The sequence below is a fragment of the Enoplosus armatus genome, chromosome 14 (assembly GCF_043641665.1).
Source record: "Enoplosus armatus isolate fEnoArm2 chromosome 14, fEnoArm2.hap1, whole genome shotgun sequence".
Lineage (NCBI taxonomy): Eukaryota > Metazoa > Chordata > Actinopteri > Centrarchiformes > Enoplosidae > Enoplosus > Enoplosus armatus.
This window is the reverse complement of record NC_092193.1, coordinates 5,175,957-5,197,169: the sequence shown is the minus strand read 5'-3', so window position 1 is coordinate 5,197,169 and position 21,213 is coordinate 5,175,957. Positions and strand designations below refer to the sequence as shown.

Here is a 21,213-nt window from a genome sequence, read left to right as displayed (position 1 = left end):
TTTTTTAAAAGGTGGGAGAAAATGCGGTAATTACATGTTACGTACGCATGTTAAACCTGAATTAATTTTAAAAACACAGAAAAACTTTATTACTCCCGTCTCAGAGATCCAGAGCTGCCATCTTGACTGAGTCCAGCCCCTCGGGGGACCGGAACCAAACAGCGGAACCCGGACGTTTTCCATGTCAACACCTACTGTTGTGTTCTGCTTTTCAAACCAGGAAGATGGATTCGCTTTCGAACAAGTGGATTGTTAATTTGTTAGTTTTGGGCTTTTTCATCGGTGAGTTGTATTCTAACTGTGCTGAATGTGCATTTGTTCACGAGCGGGGTGTGTTTCTGTTTCCGACTGTTAGCTTGATGGGCTTCTTTGTGTTCGGAGCTAGCCGAATGCTAGGCTAGTCAGCGTTAGCAAAAGCTGCTCTGTTTGATTTTAATCTCTAATGCCGGGTTTTAATACAAGTTTTACAATAGGGTTCAGCGTTTCAACAAGTCTTGGCCAATTCCCACCAACTGGAAGTTCAGAAATAATCATATATCTCTTTTTATTGAGTCTTTGCGAAGACTTTTCTCTAAGCCAGTCACAGATTGGGTCTGCCTTCATGATATGAGCAACTCGGCATCAGCGTGACTGCTCGTGATTCCCCCACTGCGGCCGCCCGGAGCTCGAGGGATTAAGTGCTGGAACGTCAACGCCAAATTACATTAAATGCTTTGTCGTCCATTGTTGATTTGGTTGCCACAAAACAGATGAAGCACAAATGAAGTCACTTTCAAATCTTTAGGGTGCACTGGTAAATTCGGCGTACAGGTGACCCACCAATATAGCGCTTTGGTTGAATTGAAAACGGTTTTAAACTTTAAATTAACGTCACTGCCGTCGCGTTAGTGGAAAAGGCTGTGGTACCAACAGGTGAACCAAGCCGACAAGTTAACATTTAGTTGAACAACCTGCATGTTGGCCTGTTGGATGAAAGTTATAACATTGTGTGAAGAGTGCAAGCAATGAGCACTGACACATAATATACAACGTAAATATATTTTATTAGATTGCCACCATTTTGAATGGAACAGCCTGTGATTTCTCTTCAGGCAAGGTAAAGGGTCATCTGCCTGTGAAAGAGTATTTATGCAAAGAGTGACGATATTTAAAATTATATAATGAGAATATTAAAACCCAAATTTCAGATGACTTACTGAAGTCATGGTGTTTCTATTATTTTGTGTACCCCATTTATACCGATGAGGTTAGGGTAGGCTGAATAACAGAAACACCTCTTGTATAATGCCGTACAGTTCAACAGCACCACAAAACTACATCCTCCAAAATGACCTTAACGTTAAATCAAAACCTCTATAAAACTGTTTCAACAAAAAATGATCATTATAATCTTCATAAAGGTTGGATTTATTGCAGGACAGTTGTATTAGACTGCATTCATTTTAGCTAGTTGAACCTAATTAACTGTCAACTGAGTGTAGGTCTTAACTGTCACATCTGACTCTAAAATGTGAGAGATAAAGGATGTCACTTTCATTTTAGGTTCTCTGAACAATTAAAACTCACTAATTTGTGACAGAAATTTGGGTTTTCATTCTTTATTATCCAGTTTTGGTAAAAGGTATGCCTTGGTGTCATATTGCTCTCCTTGTACAGTTGTTAAAGTGTTTTTTTTTCCTTGTAGGTGTCGGCTGTAATTCAGTGGAAAAGAAGATTTATGTGCATCTCAATTACACTGTCCCGTGTGTGCGACTGCTCAATGCAACACATCAAATAGGCTGCCAGTGTGAGTAAAGTAATAGATGTGATGCTTAGTATTTAGTCACGAGAATCCAAGATGTATCTGGGACACTCATGACAAGTGAAAATACTTGTTACAGATTCCATGTTTTAAATGTAGTGTGCGTCCTGTTTTGGCCTCTGGGTGTCTTTCATTCATTCATTCAACATTTTTACTACACAATCTACTAAAAACAATGTTTTCAAATACATTTCTGTGTGGTTGCTCCAGGCAATTCAAGCTTTGAAACCTGCAAATCAATTCTGTGGCTAAGAGGGTCAGAAAAAAAAGATGAAAGCACACAAGTTGCAAATAAACCAGGCATTTTCTGTGATTAATATCTGATTATCAAAAGCTGTTAGGGTGTAGCATAAACTGTTGTCATACTATAAAAGCAGCAGCAATTTTGTCTTTGCTGTGTCAAGACGTTTCATCCTATAACCTTTCCAGTAATGGAGAAGAGGCCTGGTGGACACACATAGATAGAAAAGCTGTTGTACCTCATGTCACAGATGGTAATATTTAATTTCCTCTCAGCCTCTTTGTCAGGTAATGTGGGTGTGCTCCATGTGCTCGAGTCTGAGGAAAACCTGGACTGGGTACTGCGCTCTGGTCCCAATCCTCCTTATCTGGTTATCCTGGAGTCCCCGCTCTTTACCAGGTACAGTTAACATGTCTCACCCTGCAGAGGGAGTAGCTACAGTAGTTCTTAATTCAATTCAGTTTTTATTTATATAGCGCCAAATCTCAAAAGTTATCTCACGACACAGAGCAGGTCTAGGCCGTAATATTATTCTTAATGAGAGTAAGGACCTGGTTATACTCTTGTAGTTGTTCCAAGTGACCATCGTAGAGAGGGGGAGATGCAGTATCGTTTAAATATGAGGATAACAGCTCATATTTTCAAACAGTCTCCTGGATGGCATTCCTAGTTGTTCACACAAAATATTCGTATCAAGAATGAAAAAAGATCTAGAGAGAGAGAAGTTCAACATGGCAGTAAAGCCCAGTCAGTCAAAAGCTGTCAGTAACAGAAATGCACAGTACAGAGTATTTGGCAAATTGTACCTGTCTAACCCTGAGGAAAGAAACTTGAACCACATTTCAAACCCATGTCTGACCCGTTTTTGTACCTGTATCACTTCCACTGCCCCGTGTCGACTGTCTGCCCGTCAGATCCATCATGATGAAGCTGAAGAACGGCTCCAGCAGGGTGGCTGGCGTTGCTGTTGTGGCGCCAAACACGAACCCGCCTGAGGGCTTCTCTCCACACACCACCTGTCCCAACGAGAACACAGGTGGGTCGGGATTTGCCTGCGAAGACTTGTCCCTCAGTATTATACCACTTGCAGAAATGAATTGTAGTTTTATGATCCTCAGAGGGCACAGCTCATGAAATGTAGTCGGTTCAGTTTTCATGGTCTGTGAACAGTTTCTGCAACATTGTAGTGTCACCGTATATATATGTTTGACCTTACAGCACAGATTTAATGTCTCATCACTCTATATTTCTTCTTTTTTTGGGCAAGAATAGCTTCAGGCACACGATTCAAAAGGTCATAGTGTACTGCTTTTAAAGAGCTAATTAATGCATATTTTGTTATTTTACAATGTTGAATCACAGTGGATGTAAATAGAGTTGCAAAGTGGGGGGAGCTACTGGATCTGGAAGGGTTTTTCCCCCCATTCTGTTTTCCCATTTGAATGTTTCTTTTAATAATTGAATGTACAGTGCTACAGGTTTATGTAATGACCATCAGTTTTTGTTATTTCAACTTAGTTTTTGAGGAGTCATGTTTTTTCCATCAGTTTGGCGGAGATGTCAGAGCTGCAGCATATTCAGGATGCTTTGTCTTTGAATTTGTGAACAAAAGACGGCACCATAGTTGCTGAATCAATCCAAAATTGACACAGAATCCAAAAGTCCAAACTGCGTTTGCAGTACACATAACAGAATTTGAAACTCTGTGATTGGATGTTTCTTGCCAAAATACACCTTGGTGGTTGTAGTTACCTTCTCCCTTTGAAATGTATGAAGGCTTGTACCATCGACTTTTTATCAAAGAACCAGATATTTTCTAATGCAGTTGTAATCTTACGTACTGTTGAATAAACCAGGAGAATTTCATGCCCATCCGAGCTGTGGAAGTGCTCCAACTTTTACTTCCGGAACGACTGTATAGGCTGTATTGACAACGATCAACAGGGAAAAAAAGTAATTTTAATGCCCAAGAATAAAATATGAGAAAGTTCAGGGGGGGTTGAATACTTTTTATAGATTCTTTTGATGCATATCAGTCATGTTGATAATTGATTATCATTTTCATATCTGCTCATGCAGTATACCCTTCATGAGTGCCTGCTTTAGTGTTACGGCTGCTGACATTCACTCCACGTATTTCCCTCAGGAGTGTATTCAGAGAACTACGATCCAGCCTTGGCCCATTGTAATGTGACAGTGTGGAACCCTTTGGGAAACGGTTTGTCCTACGAGGAGTTTGACTTTCCCATCTTCTCTCTGAAAGAAGACAATGACACTCAGGTCATACGGCAGGTAATATGTCAGGATCAAGTGAAGTTTGAAACAGAAGCTGATATTTTGTCTGTTAATCCCATTTGATGTCATCACTTTGTATTTACATTTATTACATTGTTCAACTTTGTTGTCACGGCACAAAATGGCTGTCTAATTGGTTGTCAGTTGCCTCTGGTGTTGGTGAATAGGTATCCTTTGCAAAACACTACAGTTGCAATAAAATCTGATCTGAACTTGTCCCAGTTGTGTTTGAGATTAGGAACGGTGCCAATAAAAGCTGTTTCAGCAGCACTTGAGATCATCTTCTTTCTAAAGCCGACATGTTGTGGCACAATATGTTGAGACAATTTGTCAGAACCCACAAATCATTAGTTGCTTTTCCACTAATGTACGTGACAAAAACAGACAGATCATATTACAGACACATTACGTATCCTCTTCTGATGCAGTGCAAGTGTGCATAGGGTTCTTCTCGGCTGGCTTCATGTTTTCACAGAATATTTTACTATTTCTATTCTATTTAAACTCTTTAATGCACAAATTGAAGAAGCTGGTGGGATTACATTTCACTGTGATTGTACCTTTATATGATTACATTTGACAAATAACCTTGATTGAAAGAACTACCATTGCTGAGCCGCTGAGCTCTACATGACTTTTAGTTCTGTTTTATCTCAGCTTTCAGTTTCAGCTCACTGATAATGGTGGACTTCAGATTTAAAGTGGCCTCTGTAAAACTCTTTATATTGCTCTGTGATTTGTTTATTGTTGTGTTTTCTGAAGAATTTTAATGGCCAGAGGCTGTGTTCATGTTAGGGCTTATTTGTATGAGTTTAAAACTTTGTGGTTGCTGTCTCAGATAAGAAGGCAGGCAATGCACTGTGACAGTTTCAGGTTTGATCCCCAGTGCAGCCGCTGCGTCAGAGTGATACATTTAGTCCCAGTCATAGTATAGATATGAGTATAGATATGCCCCAGAGCAAGAGCACTAGACCCAATTGTACATATTCCTGATAACGTTATTGTGGTTTCTGTGTCTGTAAAAACAAACCCACGTCAGTTTCTATATGTGTATGCTTTTCTCCCTCCGCAGTGTTACATGGAGCACAACCGTGCTGTGAACGGCAGCACTCCTCAGTACCCGCTGTGCGCCATGCAGCTGTATTCCCACATGTCCGCCGTCACCGACACGGCCACCTGCATGAGGAGAAATGACATCAACTTCAGCATCAGCCCAGGTATTTAAACAACATGAATAAATATCAATACATTTGCTTACTGTTGCTTACAAGGTGTGATTATTTATTGTTCTGCCACTTTTTAAAGGCTACACAACTTTGTCAGGAAGAAAATCAATTGAAATACAAGAAAACGGACAATGATTATACTGTTTTTTGACCAATTCTAACCATATTGGTTCTTGTTCTATGTCTCCCTTTAGAGATGGTTTGTGACCCGTTGGGCGACTATAATGTTTGGGCCTCCACCAGGCCTCTCAACAACACAGCCAAGGGCCATAAGATGTGGGAGAGTGTGATCATAGCAGCAGCCAGGGTGAGTTACAGGAAAAAGTCCTTCTAAGTATAAGCAAAAGTGATAAAGATATTTCTATCCAGTACAACATTTGTAAATTATTATCGTGCCCACGTGAAACCGTAGACATTTCTCCAGCCAGTATCTGCAGTGATCTCACTCACTTTGAACGCTTTCCAGTATAAAAGCCAAGTCCAAGATAAGTCCTACTTTGTAATGTATGTCATGTGATGTTACAGTTAGTCTGTGTTACTGGCAGTGTTTCTGTGCTCTGCTTCCTGTGTAAATATGTTTCTGACTTTATGTTATTGAGAACAAGAGCTGTGAGAAGAAATGAAAGTGATGATAAGGCTCTCTTCTATAACTCTTCCGTGCATGTAGGTGCACAGCTATGCAGTGAGCTAATCATACATCCAACAGAGGTTGAAGACAGTGGATTGCCTGTGAGAACAGTGTTCAACAATAGTGATTACAAATCAGAAAACAATGAGATTCCATACAAGAGTTAAGACTATAAGTAATGTACAAATTAATTAGTACACTAACAAGAAAACTGGATTCACAAAAACGTAGGCTTGTAGTGAGATTAGTTACACTGTCCCTCATGACAGGAAGAAACAAAGTAATCTAATCATAATCTGGTAAACATACACATACTGTTGTCCACAAGAGTAAAAGTAAAAAGGGTAAGGCACAACAGTAATACAGTAACAGTTAACAGTTAGCTCAACAGTAAATGAACAGTTACTTAGAATGTTGTATTAGCAACACATTAGCCTCAGACAGCTAATGTAATGGCTAGCTTGGTTAGCGCTAAACTAAACGCAGAACAACTAGTTAAGAAGCTAGTTAAACATAAAATATCCAAATCGACAATCACAAAAGAGCTACAGTAAAAGAGTGCCTACAGATCAAGTTCCAACAAGAGTATTTGGGGAGTAGATGTTTGTTTGGTCACAGATCTGACAAAATGGTGGACATAACAATGTCAGTTAAACTGCTATGGAGTACAGCTCATGCCTGACTGACTCATGCTTAATACTGAAACCACAGATATACTTGTTTCTGACTGGCTGTTATGTTACCGTTAAAATCATCGGTCTAATTTATGCTCATGGTCGCATGTATTAGATTGTAAGTAACCATAGTAACAATACTGATGCTTCAAACTGCATTGATGGTTAAACTCATGAATGCTTAAAGGGTCACTCCAGCAATTTAGTAATGCACTTCTGTGAAGTTTAAGGGACTTGCAAGGGAGAGATTTAAAAAGTGGTCACAGTCAAAGCAGCAAAGGCTGAGATGTAGTTACTAATGGGTCATCCTCTCCTCTCCTCTCCTCTCTGCAGTTGGACAGCAGGTCTTTCTTCTTTGACATTGCTCCAGGAGCAGAGAGTGGAGTCTCTGGGTTTGTCACTCTGCTGGCGGCCGCTCATGCTCTACGAAATGCCACCCAGGAGGCCCCACCTAACCGCACCATCCTCTACACCTTCTTTCAAGGGGTCAGTTGCTCCCATACCATTGTGCTTGCCGAACATGCCAAACTTGATGTTGTACTGCCAGCCTTACTGTTATGGCCTTAATGTAATGGTTTTTTTTGTATATTTGTTTTGACTCCAGGAAACTTTTGACTACATTGGCAGTTCCAGGATGGTGTATGATATGCAGAACAATCAGTTTGCCGTGGACCTGGACAATGTTCACTCAGTGCTGGAGATTGGACAGGTGTGTAATTTAGACTTTTCCAGTAACCACCTGTATCAGCTTTCACAGACTGCCAGATTTTAAGGTATCACTTAGAGAAACATTTAAAATAAATGCCTTACATGCAGGGCAAGTTATCGCTTGATATAAGAAGTCTCATGTTATTATATTCTTACCACATTTTAAACAATCGGTATTTTGGGGCCAAGCGCTCTGATTTGTCAAAGTTACGTTAAACATGTGGATGCCAAAATAAATTTAGCTGTAACTATTACATTACAGTTGTGAATGAAATCAGTAAAGATGATGTGCTTGACCTTTTATTACTTCAGTGTTATAAAATGAATGTTATGTGTATGTGTGTAGTACAAGTATGTTGAATTTGTTCACCACAGGTGGGACTTCGTGCTGACTCCAGGTTGTGGCTTCACTCTGATCCTGTGTCTAGGAAGAACAGCAGTGTCAATGATGAGGTTTGTATCCGTGCATATTTAAGAGCTTGCTCCCTTATACATCACTGCTCCACCTCAAGACATGTACAAAGATCCCTATGGGGGAAAATAAGTTTTGAAAGATTCATAAGATAAGATAAACTTTATTGACCCCACACAGGGGAATCAAAGTGTCACAAGAGGATGTACATATCTATTTATAACATTGATTTGGTTTTCATTCTCTTCAATGTTCTGTTTCAGGTGCGGAAGCTCATTGAAAACTTACACTCGGCTGCCACAAATTTAAACGTCTCGGTGGAGGAGCCAAATGTCTCTCAGGCTCTCCCGCCCTCGTCCTTCCAGCGCTTCCTGCGAGCTCGGCCAATCCCCGGTGTTGTTATTGAGGATCACCAGTCTGCTTTCACCAACAGGTAAGTCGGGGTTTCTTTAAAAACACAATATTAAATTACATTATAATCATGAGATTTGTTGCCTCAAGGAATTGGCATGTTTTGTTTATTTATTTTTCTGTTCCGCGTGCAGGTTCTATGAGAGTATGTACGATAATGCAGAATACCTGAACATATCTTACCCACCAAACCTGACGCCGGAGGAGCAGCTAGAGTTCGTCACTGACACTGCTAGGGTACGTTACATTAGCTTTGCAAAGCTAGTCCACAAGTAGAGAAATGATTGAACGTTTTATTCTTTGTTTGATATCAACATATGAACCCTTCTATATCGGACTAGATGGATGTACCACCACTTGCAGGGCTATTGTTTGTCTTTCATCTGCTTCTGATTTTCAGCCTGATAAGTAATCGCAGCTGATTTTAAAACTTCCCGCTTTTAAAATACATTATATTGGGTGTAAGTAATTCTACATTCTCAAAAATCTTAATTCTTCTTTGTATCTTATAACGCCTGCTTCAAACAGTTGTTGTGTTTGTTTGGGAGTTGTGAGCAGGTAGTTGTGTCACCATCTAAACACCCTCTTGTTGTTTGCTGACTTAAAGTGAAAGCAATTAAGACTTTCTGTAATTCTCTTCATGCATCTTTCAGGCTCTGACTGAGGTGGCAACCATGGTGGCCCGGGCTCTGTACATACAGGCAGGAGGAGCAGAAGCCCAGCTGAGGAACATTAACGCAGACCCTCAAATAGTAAGACGTCACAGCCTAGATCTTTTTATTCTCTGCAGTTTTGTTTTTATTTTCTTCTACATATTGCTTTATTTGATTGCAGGTTCTTCTGTCTCTCTGTCACTTGAAATGTGCTGTTAAATCATTTGTTTTATCATTCATTCAAATGTTGCCTTTCTGGATAGACTCGTTTGTCTTTGTGTGTCTTTGATGTGACTGTCTCTGTCTAACTGTCTGTCTCTCCCTCAGGTGACCCGATTGCTGTATGGTTTCCTTGTTCGGTCAAATAACTCCTGGTTCCAGCAACTAGTCCCCTCTGACCTCATGAGCCATCTGAGTAAGCTTGGATACAAGCTAATCCTTGTTCTTTATTTACTAGACTCATACAAAGGTGGAAAACTATTAGTAGATATTAATTATAGACACTGCTTTTCTTGAATACAGTGTGTTTTATTTTGAAGCTGCAGGGGAAATTATGAATTTCACTCTTTTACTCTTGCTTGCTTTTATTAAAAGAGCCAAGTGGGCAGTCAGCTACGCTTTTTTCATTATTGAACTGAGATGGTAACAGAGCAGTGGAGATATGTAAATATGCTCTGGTGGATCCTCCTCTGGTATATGAGGAGGGGACATTTCTGATAGCTACATTACTTCCAGACAAAAACTTTTTCTGTCTTCTGTCTGTCAGCTAACAGACCCACAAACTTCTATGTCAGCGTGGCCCAGCAATCCAGCGAGCCGACCCTTCTGGTCCAGTACCTGCTGGCTAACCTGACTGGTAGCACCGTCAACATCACCCAGGACAACTGCCAGAACCAGAGAGAGGATGAGGAGGACAAAGAGAGCAAACATGTGAGACCTATAGCAGTCTTCTTTATATTAATTTACTTAGATTTAGTTTGGCCATTTAACCTGAGACAAATTACATCACAAGGGGAAAAAAAATTATATTACAAAAGGTCAAGAATGTATCTCAAATCTCTATTGTTTCGTTTATTTGAACTTGAATAAAGGAGATTAAAGGGAAAGACAGACAAAATATACAGTTGAGAAAAATAGGGAAACACTTAAGATTATTTTCAGAGAATAGAGATAAATATCCATCACAAGTTTCCAGAGTCCAAGATGACGTCTTCAAAACTTTATTTGTTTTCTTGGACAACAGTCCGATATCCAAAGATATGCAATTTGCTGTCAGTTAAAACAAAGAGAAGCAGCTTGTCTTCACATTGCAGACACAGAAACCCGTACATTTTGGTATTTGTCCTTTAAACATTATCTAAACAATTAACTGGTTATTAAAATAGTTACAGATTATTTTTTATTAGATTTACTGATCAATTAATCGATCATTTTCGCTCTGCGTTATTAGCTGCAGTATATAAAAATGTGGGTGGAAGTTAAGACAAAGTGACACCAACATTTATATAAAAATACAGACATCCTGGATAAATATAGAGCCAAGAGATACCAACAGAGGGAAATAGAATTTATAATGTGTAACATTTAAAAATAATTAATAATATATTTATTTCCCCTTCCACCACCTTGTGACCCCCCCCCCCCGCCTCCTCCCTCAGATGTACTACTTCATGTGGGTTCAAGGCGCGGCGCCTCCCAACAGCACAGAGAGGAAGGGTTTCTGCGTACGCTCCACAGTCCGTCTCTCCAAAGCGGTGTCGCCAGCCTTCGAGCTGCGGGAGTACACCTCCAAAGATTACTCAACGTGGACAGAGTCCAGGTGGAAGAGCATTAAAGGACGCATATTCCTGGTGGCAAGTCACGAACTGGAGGTAAACTTGCCCTTCGTTCCTCAGAATCACACGCAACACAGATTTAAAACACACTTATACGTTGGGAATTTCCTGTGGTTTCCTCCAGTAATAGAGCAGTCTGGATTTTGAAGTGAGACATATATATAATACCAATGTCATGTGGTTTTATAGAGAAAGTGAATCACGGTGAGGCTTGTGTTTTTCCTGAAACACAAAGTAGGCCATCCGAATGTGAATATTAATAACTGTGAAAAGTAAAAACATTATAAAAGCGGCATACTCCCAGGCTCCCTTCTGTACTCATTCAACAGACCAAGCAAAGCAAATTTTTACTATTGGTGCATTAAATTAGCAGTGATTGAGGCCTGTTAGCGTGCAGACTTTCACTTTAAACGTGTTAAATATTTGGTTTGTTCGAAAGTGCCGGTGGGAATCTCTGACATAAAAAAAAAATGGCTGCCAAAAAGCTACATATGTCCAAATTTACATGATCCTTTTCACAATGTTCTTGTTTGCTTTTTGTTTGGCCTCTGACTTGATTTTCCAACAGTACTGTTTGTGAATTCAGTGCTTTTCACAGTCAGAATAACAAGTAGTTTTCAAAACAGCAGCAATACAGGAACTCGAGCAACAAAAATATAGCCAGACACAATGACAGTGATGGATCTCGAATAAGGTTCATGTCTCTGCAACTTCATGCTCACATACTGAAATTAAACCAAACTCTGTTATCTCTGTCAAGTTGCCATTTAAAGCCACAATGTGTAGAATTTGTATCGTTATAACATCTTCCAACTAATTCTAATGGATTCCATTTCTTCATGTAGAGAAATGAGGCAGGTCTGGTGCAGCATGCATTGCTGTCTGCAACTATGTCATTTTTGAGACTACCACTGGGGGGTGCTAAATTGTAAACATAGTGTCTTTAAAGCTGCCCTAATGTCATATTTTTGTACTACCAATATATCAAATGCGTAACGTGAGAAGTGTTACTTGCAGTGACATTTTGCAGCTAATGAGCCAGATGTTTTTCTCAGGTGTCGGTGGAGATAAAAATAGAGTTAAAAGAGTTAACGTCAAATATTTGACTTTAATTCATCAGGTGGACAAAAACACAACTCCAAATAAATGCTAATGTTGCTCTGTGTCTGCTAGATGCGTAAATAGGCAACTGTTTGCTAACAAGTTTGCCATATCACCATTATAAGGTGATACTGAATGAATCAAAACCAGTAGCTGCATTGGAAAATAGTCGCTGTTAACGTACAAACCCGCCATATGGTCCTTTTAACTTTTCCTTGTACATCTTCCGAGGGCTAAGTGTTCCTTTGACTCCTCCAGATGTTGACGCTGGGCGTGGGTGTCTGCGTGCTGATAACATCCCTGCTGCTGACGTACATCATCAGCTCGAAGGCCGACATACTCTTCAGCTCGGGGAGGGAGCCGGCCAACGCCACCTACTGATCCCGCACGGAGGCGACGCAGGCCCACGACCACTACTACTACTATTACTACCACAACTACTACTTCTATCCCAGGCAGACACGGACAGGCTCTTTTCTTTAAAACACAACACGAGTAGGTACACGAGACAGGTTAGACACAGCAGCAGAGGGGTTTTTTTTGTTGTTTTTTTTTTTTATTAGATGACGACTCCATGTTTATGGACTCACTCGAGTGAGGCGTGACATGAGGACTGGACCGGACTGGATTGGCCTGGATGGATCTGGACTCATCAGGGTCAGAAAACACTGGTCGGGCACCAGCCGGCCCTGCCAGTGGAAAAGATGTTTATATTTCTTTCTTTTGTTCGTTTTTAGGTTTTTGTTTTCCCTTTTTATCGTCAAAGAATGTTTTGTTTACTGTGTCATGGGATAGGCACTAAACATTGAGCATTATTTTGAGTCTGTATGATTGTGAATATGTAAATGTGACTGAGTGTGTGAGGAATTGACTGTGTGATTCAGTGTGTACGAAGAATTATGAGTGAGTGTGTGTGTGTGAGGCTGAACTTTGTATGAGGATTGCGATGGTATGTGCAATACTGTAGCTGTCTTCTCTCTGTGTAGTTAACTTATCAATCAGTTGTAATGATAAGAAACCACTTTTTGAGTAAATGAACAAATAGTAAAAATTTAAATTTAAGCTTTTGCAAAACCTGGAAATGTGTGGTGAAGTATTTTGATAAGTTCTAGGTCCTGGGAAGTTGACAACAACCCTAAATATTTATACTGTTAAGTCCCAGTACACATATAACTACACATGTATGTAGTTGTAGACCTACTGCAATTTCACATATTGTGATATTTGTGTGGAGAAGAAGAATTTCCCAAGGAGTGTTGCGTGGCTGGCAAACACCTTCATATCGTTCAGCTGCCAAAACTCATCAAATCCAGTCAGAAAATCTTGTGTTTTGACACTGAAAATGCGCTGGTACTCTGGCTGTGCACTCTATTTTTTTGGTTTGTACCTTTTTTCACAAGGTTTCTTTTAACGATAACTTCTGAAAATTGTGACAACGCGCAAGAAGGTTTTAGTTTCTTTTGTTGATGGATGTTCATTTAATGGCTGGAATCAATGACCAATTGTGATGCCTTGATGAAGAAATAAACATTGCTTCTTTTCCAGTTTTTCGTTCATTGTCGACAGGCCGCTGAAATGTAATTGATGTTTTGTCCTAAAGATCTCACTGTTGTAAATTAATAGGGATAGCAGCACTCCAAAAACAAACACATTTAATAAATCAAACACTGTGGCCTCAGTTTACCATTTTATCTCTATGCTGACACATTTTGTTCGAACCAAATCAGATCATCCTCGTCATCCTCCTATAATGGATGGTAAATATAATAATGGTAAACTGAGGAGAAAATGTTGGGGTTTTTGTGCTTTTAGAGTGCCACAGTCACATAGCAAATATTCATAAGTTGCTGTCACTTTAGTATAGCACCTAAATCACACAGGGAAAGCCCAATTGTCTGACTTTGGACACTAAATGGCTGTTTGCTAATAGAAAAAACGTATATTGTCATTATCTAAACCAGTGGTTCTAAGCCTTTTGACCTTTTGACCCCTTAAACATAGTATGTCAATGAGTTGTGAGCAGTTCATCAGAGAAATGGTCTACTCTCAGAAGCCCAAAGAGGTGAAACTACTAGCATTTCATAAAAAAAACAAAGATTAGATAAAAGTCAGAAAAAAATAATAATTTTGTGTAGAAAAACTACAGTAGGCCTGTATTCTGCTCATCATCTTGTGGCTGCTCAGATTTGTCTTGTGAAGGTCAGGAACCACTGATTGTAGTACCCTAAAAAAAACATTTAATTTCTTTTTCATTAAATCTGAAATTCTCTTTTTCAGGAGGTTTACATTTGTCTCTGGCAGCCTGATAATACAATGAAATGTAAGATTTACAAGAAATGCATGAAATAAATGCTTTTTTTTTTGCATTGAATTTTATTTTTGGTACTTATAAAATAGATCTCATGATGATAAGTGAGGGCGGGACGTGATTCACACAGCTTTTAATTGACAGTTCTTACTTTTGTTACAGGAAAAATGACTTATCCCAAGGTTTCTTTGGTTAGGAAAGAGCTTATTATACCTAAATGCTGCTGGTGTGGACACATAAATGTTTCTTTACAGCTCCACAAAGGTCAGACTCTATTTAAAAAACATTTGATGATGATGAAGATGATGGTGGTGGTGGTTTTTGGAGGATTTTTCCCATCAGCAGCTCCATAAACTGGCCCTCGGTTTTATGAACCAAAGGAACCACTGACTTCGTGACATTATACTGTCCGCACACACACACACACACACACACACACACACATCACAGTGGTAATAAATTGTGTTGTGGCTGAACCACACCGTCTCACAGGCCCGGTCCCCCAGGGGGAAACAGAGGAGGGGCCAAAGTGGAGCGGAGGCGGGGCGCACGGTGCTACGGCTGAGTGGAAAGAAAGTGGAAAGTGAGAAAATACCTGAATGGACAATCTGGAATAAGTAAGTAGTATTTTTCTGCGGGAAATGTCTTGAAATGCTGCGGGTGGATGTGGATATGTGGGTGCATGTGCGCTTGCTTTGACGCGGAAAGAGAGAGAGGAGGATTTGGGGCGCCGGAGATCTCCGGTTTCCCCAAACAATAGTCGACAGGACGCGATGGTCGCCTTTTTTTTTTTTTTTTTGAAACCGCAGGGAAGTTTAGGACCCTCGTCGGCCTCTATTGTTGTTCTCGCCGAGGCCACGTAGCTCTGCGGGGCGATTTTAAACGCAGGAGGAAGCGTGTTGTGTTTGTGAATGTTTCTAGAGGATAGAAAAGATCCAGAGAGAGAGAGAGATGCGCCCGGAGGGAAGAACCGCGTCCAGTGTGATTGTAGGCCGAAGGTTTTGAATTCTCCCCTCGGTGAAGGACTGGAGACAATCTTGAGTGCGTCCATTCATTTACTGAGAGAGGCGTCCCGTCTGGACGAGGAAAGGAGGAAGAAAGGGACCGAGCGTTTGGATAATTTGGCATCAGGACGCCGCCAGTGGGGCCTGGGAGTCTCCCATTGTCCTGCCCCACTACAACACCCTCCTTTTTTCTTTATTTAGTAGGTCGCACAACTCTTTATATTCGCCCTAAATGCTCCCGGCTCCTCACAGTAAGTTAGCCTCCTGGTAGCCTTTTGTGCATGTGCAGTATTGTTGAATTATTGATGCAGCGTGACTCCTGATCTGTTACCACATCCGTTACTGTAAAGCGAAAATGTGTCCAAGTGGCTTTTTACGTCGCTGCGACGTTCAAATGTTCAGATTCAAAGAGAAACTGTGATGTTGCTGCTGCAGTAATGTTAGGCCCTGTCTCCCTCCTCTGCAGTGAGAGCTGCATGATCCTGCTGGGTTTATAACTGCTCTGTTTTATGGAGAACATGAGGGTTAAACTATACAATGCTGTAAATACTCACTAGAGGACCACAGTATCACTACAAACTGCTCCCAGTGGGAATATTACAGCGACAAAACAGCACATATGAATACCATAAATATAAGAGGGGTAGTATAAACAGGAATGTTACAGTAACATCACAGTGATGGCACAGAAGATTCAGAAATACTACTAATAATATTAGAATACAGCTGGTTCACTGGGAAGGTTTTGTTGACACATGTATTAAAACAGCCCGTAGTGGTATCAATGTGCAGTTTTGAGCCATTACATGAATTATACTGTCCAGTTGGGCCTAAACTTACTCATTTCAATTAATTGTTTAATCATTAAGTCGATAAAATGTCAGAAAATAGCGAGAAGTTCCAGTCGGAGTCCAAGGTGACTTCTAGAAACCAACCAGAAGTCTTAAACTCGATAAATAACCTAAACAATTAGTTGATTGTTAAAATTGTTTTGCAATTGACTCTCTGTCGATCAGTTAATCGATGCATCTGTCTTTATGATTGAAGGGTCCGTGTCACGTCTTACCCACAGTGTGCCTTTCGGTTTGCTTTAGTTTATCGACAAATAAAAGGACAATTAAGTTCCAGACAACCAACGTTATTATTTCAGCTTTAGTGCAGAACTGGATGTTACCTATGCCGACACCGTGGTCTGTTACTGTGAAATATTGATGAACTGACCCTTTTAATGTGTTTGTCTTACTGGATTTGAAGAAAAATGGATGCATCCCTCTCAGTCTAATGGACCAGAGTCCTGTGTCTGAACCACGTCTATCTGATCTCAGCTCACTGAGCCACTTCCTGTCTCCTTAATACTTTGTTTGGATATGAAGACAGATTGTATGCAGGGGTCTCTTTGAATCACAGCACTGAGCAGAGGACAGGCCTGTTGATTCAACCACATCCTGTTAGATTTGTACACACACACACACACACACACACACACACACACACACACACACACACACACACACACACACACACACACCTGCTCCGGTTTGCTAGCCATGTGTGCACGAAGGCTGACAGTAGCAGTTGTCTTGTTTTTTCGCTGGTTTTACTGATGTCGTCGCAGGCAGCAGTGGGTGGTGGTCAGCCCTGTGTGTGTGTGTGTGTGTGTGTGTGTGTGTGTGGCCCTGATACAGTGATGAGCCTCTTCCCCTGCCGGACTCTGGGTGTGTGCACGCTTATTTTCACAGTTGGTATATCAGGCCTCAAATGGCTGTTGAATGGAGCTGGTCATTTCAGAGATGGCCCAGATTGCTTCTCCACCCTGACAGCTGCTGTCTCAGCGCCAGCAGCTTGAAATGTTTGATGACAGCTTGATTTCTTTTTGCCTTTGGGAAAACAGAGGCCGTAAAATCCCACATCTGCCTGCTTTTAAACGTAAGGTGACTCGAGCGGCACGTTTACAGCAAAATTCCTGATTTGATTTAATCAGAATACCTTTTTGGATTTAATATCAACATCTTCACCTTTTCAAGGCAAGTTGAGTTTATTTATATGGTCAATTTCTTACACAAAAGCAATCCAGAGTGCTTTCCATAATGCATAGAAGTAAAAGTAATACATTAGAAATACAGGCATTAAAAACACTAACAAAGGGATATAAATAATGTAAAAAAAAGAAGTGCATGATGGATAATGGTGGATAATTGTGAGTACTGAAGATTCTGTCAAAGAAATTAGATATAACAGTAACTATGATATTTGTGAATATTCATTTTTACAAGCTAAAATCATGATTAGGGTTGATTATCGTGTGCCAGTGCAATACCTAAGGTTTAGTACAGATACCAAAATCAAAAAAAAGAAGCCAAACTTCTGTTTAATTTTGTCTGAACTAAAAGCAGCCAGATAAGAACTTTGCTTGAATAAAATAGACTCTGATATTAGTATAAGTGGCCTTTTAACTAGCAGTTTTTGATACTCGGTGGTACCAAAAATGTACTGCAGTACTAACTTTCCGACCCTAATCATGATTTATTATACAGGTGTGATCATGACTGTGATTTCTACTGGGAGGTTGTTTAAAGTGACGTGTCTATAAGCTGAACACGCCCTCTGTAATGTTTCTGGTAAATGTAATGACACGAGGAGAAGAAGTTTATACACATGCACACGCAGTTTTACACATGTTGTTGTGTTTTTTTAAAGGCTGATTTTATTCTGTAGACTAAATTTGACTGTTTTTAGACAATAAGCTAAATAAATTGAGCCAAAAAGACCATCGGAACAACACACCTGGCAGCAGATCGTAACGTTTGCAGGGAGATAAAATGTGCAGAAGATATAAGTGAAAAGACAAATACACGTTACATTTTTACAGAGTTTGGTTGGTGGCTAGTCAAGAAATGTCTTGGGTCGGTAGGGTTGTGGGGGGGAGACTTTGGACTCCTGACCTCAGTATTTGTAAAATACTGGCTATACGGTTCTTTCTAGATGGGATCTTATGCGTCTATAATAAGGTAGCATCAGCTTAGCTTGTACAGAAAACAGTTATCTTTGCTATTAGTTAATTATAGATATTAAATGGCTTTACACTCCCTTTGGCCTGAGCCCAAACCGCTCTAGTAGCCCAACGTCATTACTGTTTAATCTCAGACCACACACCTACACAGATGTCTGAACTGGCCTGTTGTTGGCAACTCTTTTTTTTTTAAAAATGCAGCCCAGAGTCGAGTGAACAAGGATCATTTTCTTCATTAGTCAGATTTTTAACCTGAAGAATCACACCACTGTTTGGTTAACAATGGCTGTCTAAGAACAAGGATAAAAAGAAATGAACCCGATCAAAAGCCATAAACAACGACCGGTTATGTTTTAACAGAAAAGGCTGCAGCTCTGTGTTGTGTTCAGATGTGTTGTGGGTTTTTTTTAAACTCTGGACGTTAATTTAACTTTAACGCTGCTGACTGAATGCAACAGGAAGAGTCTTGGTGAAGTTCATTAAGTAGGCCATAGGACACTGGGATGAATAGGAAACCTTATCCATCTCGACACTGGACCACACCTCACATCAAGTGTTGTGTCATATTCTCACTAACAGTCTGACGGAGAGACAGACGGGTTGGCTCGTCTCAAACTGCAGTTGTAGTGTAGCAAGTGTTTTAGCTGCTCAAGGATTAGTGTAAGCGATACCACGGAAGAAAAGAAATGTAAGGTACCATAATAATAAGCCATTCAGTGGTAACGTTGTATAGTTGCAGGTTAAGCTACAGGGCTGGATCATTAACCAAATGTATTGAATTGCTGACATTGTGACACTCGTAGATCTAAATGTACACACACGTTTCAGTTAAAGCAATAGTTTGACACTTTGGGAATTACATTCTTATTAGTAAGTATAAAAACGACAGTTCGCAGCTTTACGGTGGATTGCGTGCTGGACTATTTCTTGGCTGGGGGTTCTTGCTGTTTCCCTGGCAACTAAGCTCTCAAAGCGGTTTTTGTATCACTTAAATAAACAAGATATAATGTCTTATTTAGTGAGCTTCAGTGCTGGTGCTGGTAGGTGGATTGTCTTACGTTTGGACAGAGACAGGCTAACTGTTTCCTCCTGTTTCCAGTCTTTATGCTAAGCTAAGCTAATAGGCTGAAAGCTCCAGCTACATATTCACCATACAGACATGAGAGTGGTATCGTTCTTCTCATCTAACTCGCGGCCAGAAGGCGAACAAGCATATTTCCCAAAATGTTGGAACTGTTCCCTTTTTCTTTTCTTTTTTTTTTTTTTGCACTGAAATTCAAGAGTCGTACAGAAAGAAATCAATTGTTAAACCAGAGTTCTTCATCCACAGCAGCCCCAAAAGATAAGCTTGTTAATGTTTATGTCTCATCTCTGTACAATGTCGGAAGTCATTGTGAGAAATGTAGGAAATCTGAAACAAAAGTACACGAGGCAGGCGCAGAACAAGTAGAACAAATAATCTGATAACAGCTGTTCTTGACAAAGTAACTTACAGAATGTACTACTACATATAATGTAGAACAACACGCTGTCGAGAGTACCAACATTTGGACTCATGCTCTGTTGGCAGCAGTTCATTTTAGGATGGAGGATCTTTTGATCTGTCTGTTCTTCTGCCCATCCAATATGTGGACTGAGGAGCCTGTTTCACAAAACCAGGATCACTGAGGAGAACTGAGTAAAGCCTGAAGCGGTTCATCCGACTTTGCCCATCCTCTTCTCAGCAGCGTCACGTAGTCATTCGGCCTGTTTAGTAGACTCGCGTCATGGCTGCAGAGAAAGGTATCTTGACAAATACTGGCAAGAATACTATTAGATCTGGTTAAGATATTCATCGCCCTTGACCTAAACTTTTGATCTTTTCTTCTGTATCTGAAAAACCACTTGAAATTTACTGTATTCATGCACACAACATCTCATAACCTAAGGTGATGAAACTCTTTTCCCTTTAGTGCCGCCCTCACAACAAAGTTATCAACACAATATTTGCTTTGCCCAACATGTTTGTATTGCACCTTTAACGGTCACTGGCGGGGATTTAGACTTCTATTCATGGTCTTTTAATTGCTCTCTAAGGCCTTTTGGATACATATGGGATCTGCATGGCTTTGGCTATGGTTGCTAAAGCTAATGAGTGTCGCAGACCGATGCAGACAAAAATTGCCTTATTTCTCGTGTGATAGTCAGAGATGCGTAGCAGTAACTGTTGTGATCTGAGTTTACAGGACCAGCTAGTGCTGCTCTTCATCGTAGAAAGACTCGCCGTGCAGTGTAATTGCTTTGAAACATGGACACTGTTGCTGTAATTGTTATTTTTATGAGGTGGCGGACTAAACATTAAGGCCAAGTGATGAATTTAGATTGTTATTTTGGCCAACGTTTCTCTGTCTGGGAGAGCAAGTTCCAGCTAAACGTCCACAGCCATCGTATAAAAACACTGTTTAGATTTAGTTTATTGCCAGTCTGAAAATATGTGGTTTGTTACTCCACTTAAATCTGCTTCTTCATGTGAATCTGCAGTGACTGTCTGTTAAGATGCTTCAAAGCAGCCGAGAAGGACAGAGCTTGAATATATAATGTGCTTTTTCAGTGTGATTTCAGTCATGCAACTCTACAATATCTAAAATAAGCGTTCGCTCATGTTTTGTGACAGTCAGAGGGCAGATTCTTCTCTGTTGCAGAGATATCCTGTGTTCAGCATGACCGTTTTCTGCACTTTATATGGTATAAAAGCACAGCAAGAGTACAGTACATAAGATGCTCATTCCTCTGCCATTGCTAAAGATAAAAGCTCATGATGCTACACCAGGAAGAGGCTGTTAGTCATTTGAGATTTGTGGTTTGAAATAGGCATGTTGAGGTTTTGCACATGGCTGCAGGGATCCAAAATCTCCTCTAGTCTGCTA

The 21,213-nt window shown here is 40.3% G+C and overlaps 1 protein-coding gene across 2 annotated transcripts; it reads left to right on the top strand.

The window, feature by feature from the left end:
- The first annotated feature begins 224 nt into the window (after positions 1-224).
- Positions 225-13,529, top strand: ncstn (nicastrin). Of its 2 annotated transcripts, none has more exons than XM_070918944.1 (17): positions 225-263; positions 1,666-1,786; positions 2,318-2,441; positions 2,957-3,078; positions 4,189-4,334; positions 5,410-5,554; positions 5,758-5,870; positions 7,199-7,351; positions 7,470-7,574; positions 7,949-8,026; positions 8,249-8,418; positions 8,531-8,633; positions 9,050-9,148; positions 9,377-9,464; positions 9,816-9,979; positions 10,708-10,920; positions 12,244-13,529. In XM_070918944.1, exons 1-17 carry the CDS (start codon positions 225-227, stop codon positions 12,364-12,366), a joined length of 2,106 nt encoding a protein of 701 aa, XP_070775045.1. In that variant the 3' UTR covers positions 12,367-13,529. The 2 variants fall into 2 exon arrangements, with proteins under 2 accessions (XP_070775045.1, XP_070775044.1); XM_070918943.1 differs by having other exon boundaries at positions 225-282; positions 1,685-1,786.
- Positions 13,530-21,213: the final 7,684 nt, after the last annotated feature.